This window comes from Peromyscus leucopus, chromosome 3 (genome assembly GCF_004664715.2).
Source record: "Peromyscus leucopus breed LL Stock chromosome 3, UCI_PerLeu_2.1, whole genome shotgun sequence".
NCBI lineage: Eukaryota > Metazoa > Chordata > Mammalia > Rodentia > Cricetidae > Peromyscus > Peromyscus leucopus.
In genome coordinates, this window is record NC_051065.1 from 140,540,036 (window position 1) to 140,543,737 (window position 3,702).

Consider the following 3,702-nt stretch of genomic DNA (forward strand, 5'->3'; position numbering starts at 1 on the left):
GACTAAGCAGAAATACTCATTTATTACTTCTATATGTTATATTTCTTTATATAGTTAAACTATGTTTTTAAGCAAAGCAAATTATATTTCTTTGTTTTTCCTTTTCTTTCTTTTTTCATTCTAGCTAGAGTTTTTGTTTGTTTGTTTTATTTTGTTTTTCTTGAACTGATCCTTGGCTTGAGTAATGCTAATTCCCCTAGCTCAGGCTCTCAGTGTCTTAGCTGGCATTATACATAGTTATGTGGCACCATTCCAAGCTGATATTGATTGCTGACATTGGGAAATATATACAAAGCTACTTTATATTATATATAGTATTCTGCAGTATATGCCTAAAACTTCTACTCCATAGCTGAGTGTTTCTATGCAAAATAGTCTTAGAGGATACAATAAAATTCATGAAACAGGAACTTTAATTTGGTTACTAACAAATTTCAAGCAAATCTCCTGACCTTCCATGGACTATAAGTCCTACAGAAGCAATAAAAAGGAAACCTATGGAGATATTTCTGATATAACCACAGACCAATCCTGGGCATTTCTATGTCTTCATTAAATAAAGACGAGAAAATCACTCCTCCATCAGGCAGCAGGAGCATTCTTAGGGATCTGCAGAGATGCTGAGTGCAATGGAAGGCATCTTCCTTTTTATTGTCACTAGTGAAGCCGTGCTGGGAGTTTTAGGGAATGCATTTATTGTATTTGTGAACTGTGCAGAGTGTGCCAGGAACAAGAAGCTCTCTAAGATTGGCTTCATTCTCACTGGCTTGGCAACTTCCCGGATTTGTCTCATGTGGATGATAACTTTTGACACATATATAAACTTACTCTCTATACATAAACTTACCTATGGCAAGCTATATGAATACATGAATTACCTATGGGTAACTATGAATCACCTGAGTGTCTGGTTTGCCACCAGCCTCAGCATCTTCTATTTCCTGAAGATAGCAAATTTTTCTCACTACGTATTTATCTGGCTGAAGTGGAGAACTGACAGAGTTTTTATCTTTCTGGTAGGATTCCTGTTTGTCTCGTTGTTTATTGCTGTAGCACAAGTTGTGAAGATGACCCATGATATTAAAATGCAATACAGAAACATCTCCTGGCAGGTTCACCGACAGGCAAATGAGCTACTTATTAATCACATCTTTTTTCAATTTGGGATGCTTTTCCTCTTTATGATAGCTGTTATTACATGTCTCCTGTTAATCATTTCTCTTTGGAGACACAACAAGCAGATGCAATTGAATGTCTCAGAATGCAGAGACCTCAACACAGAAGCTCATATCAAAGCCATTAAAGTTTTAATTTCTTTTATCGTCCTCTTTATCTTGTATTTTGCAGGTTTGGCCATAGAAATATTGTGTTTCTTTTGGCAAGAAGGAAAACTGCTGTTCATTCTAGGTGTGATAATTATGCTCATGTATCCATGTTGTCACTCATTTATTCTAATTCTAGCAAACCACCAGCTTAAGAAAGTCTCTTTGGAGTTACTGCAGCAATTAAAGTGCTGTGACAATGGAGATCTCAGAGGCACATAACAGTGTGGCATGGGAAGGAATACCCTGCTATAAACTGGTGAGAAAATCCTTGAAGACCTTTTTTACACACACTAGTCCTTACAAATAGTTTGTAGTTCAAATATCAAACACTAAAATCTCCTGCAACTGCTTTAACTATATCTTGGGGTTCTTTCTCTGCAGAAGGATTTGTATTCCACATGCAAGTTCAGCTGCTCAGTCAGCCTCCTGATGCTAAAGCTTATTCACCCATTTTTGCCAGGGAAGAAACTTTAGCCTACAGACTCTTCTATGTAAAGACTTCTGTGATGGTTGTCAACTTAACTATATCTGGAATTAACCACAATCCAGAAATAGAGGACACACTTATGGTCCAGTTTTTGAAACTGGAAGACACCAGCTTTCGATCTGGATCTTGAGGTGGGATGACATACACCATTAATCTTGAAGCGGGAAGGCACACCTTTAATCTAGGCTATACTTCCTTTGGAAGCATATATAAGGACAATGGAAGAAAGAATGGTTTGTTCCTTGCCTACTTGCCTTCACCTTGTTGGTACATCCATTCCTTCACAGAACCTGATTCCTCTGAATTCCAACATATACAGAAGACTAGCTAAGACTACCAGCCTTGTGGACTGAGGAACTACTGAGTTCTTGGACTTTCCAATCACAGCTCTCCATTGTTGGATTACAGTCTGTGAGTCATTCCAATAAATTCGTGTGTGTGTGTGTGTGTGTGTGTGTGTGTGTGTGTGTGTGTGTGTGTGTGTTGAAAGAGAGAGAGAGAGAGAGAGAGAGAGAGAGAGAGAGAGAGATTCATTTCATAAGTTCTGTGACTATAGAAAACTTGGACTAATAGAACTTTCATTGTGAAAATAAGCATTCACATTGTGAAAATAAATATTCAAAAAAGACTGGAGGATTGATACCATTTTCACAGGAAGACCCAGAGGAAGGACACCAAGATAGACAGCTGTGATCACCCCTGACACAGAAAAGATCGCTTCTGCTGTGTGCAGTTTTATTTCTCACAAAATTGCTATTGTTTTCACCTACTAAATGTCAAAGTTCTTGTTACGGTGGGTATTTGATGTAGTAGCAATTGTCATGATAGTGGATGTAAGTCTGAAAAATAACTAGAGAAGCTGAGTCTATGTGTGGAAAAAGGGCTAGAGCACTGATGAGTCTCCATACTCTTCTGGTTCAGTCTTTTAAAATGAGTCCATCCTACATCAGTTAGTGTTGAGGATAGATTCTGCTGAAAAGCACATTCACTCATACACACACACATACACACACACACACACACACACACACACACACACACACACACACTTAACACTGTATCTAACCAAAGCACAGAAGAACATGAAGAACATGTGGAACAAGGGTGGAACATGTGTGAAGTTTGCATATACATATGCACATGCAAACACATATGCACACATATGTGTATAGAAACTTATACTCAACAGCATCTTTGAACTCTTCATTTTCAAATTTCATTATTATATACAGCCTAATATATGAGGTTAGGATTTTGTCTTTCACAAAATACAGAATGTAGCCGGGCGTGGTGGCGCACGCCTTTAATCCCAGCACTTGGGAGGCAGAGGCAGGCGGATCTCTGTGAGTTCGAGGCCAGCCTGGACTACCAAGTGAGCTCCAGGAAAGGCACAAAGCTACACAGAGAAACCCTGTCTCGAAAAAACAAAACAAAACAAAACAAAAAAAATACAGAATGTATCAGTTTTCTGAAGCCTGGATATATTTTTGTATACAAAGTCATGATTCATTTTCTCTGGGAGGTTTCAAATTCAATACTTGTATTTTAACTAATAAGTTTAGAATGTGCAGAAGACAAGAGATGATACAAAAAGAACCAAACAAAACAAATTCAAAGACAAAAGCTCCTTTTAATATCACTAGCCAGTGTCAAACAAATTTAACAAACTGATTCATTAGAAGTTGTATAGCTCATAGTTTGAGGATCTATGGCATGTATCCAAATTACAATAAATTATTTTATTTATCATGTTTTTAAAAATATACATAATTATGAGTTCTGAGGTATCTATAATAAGCACTCTTACAGGTATGTGGTAATAACTTTATCATATTGTTTAATTCAGCTTTAGTTTCCTACTGTTTCAAAATAAATAAAAATAAGTACTGT

At 37.1% G+C, this 3,702-nt stretch overlaps 1 protein-coding gene across 1 annotated transcript; it reads left to right on the plus strand.

The window, feature by feature from the left end:
* Window positions 1-629: 629 nt before the first annotated feature.
* On the plus strand, window positions 630-1,942 carry LOC114685865 (taste receptor type 2 member 104-like). Its single transcript, XM_028860512.1, has 2 exons — window positions 630-1,347; window positions 1,707-1,942. The coding sequence occupies exons 1-2, from the start codon at window positions 630-632 to the stop codon at window positions 1,940-1,942; spliced, it is 954 nt and encodes a 317-aa protein (XP_028716345.1).
* Window positions 1,943-3,702: the final 1,760 nt, after the last annotated feature.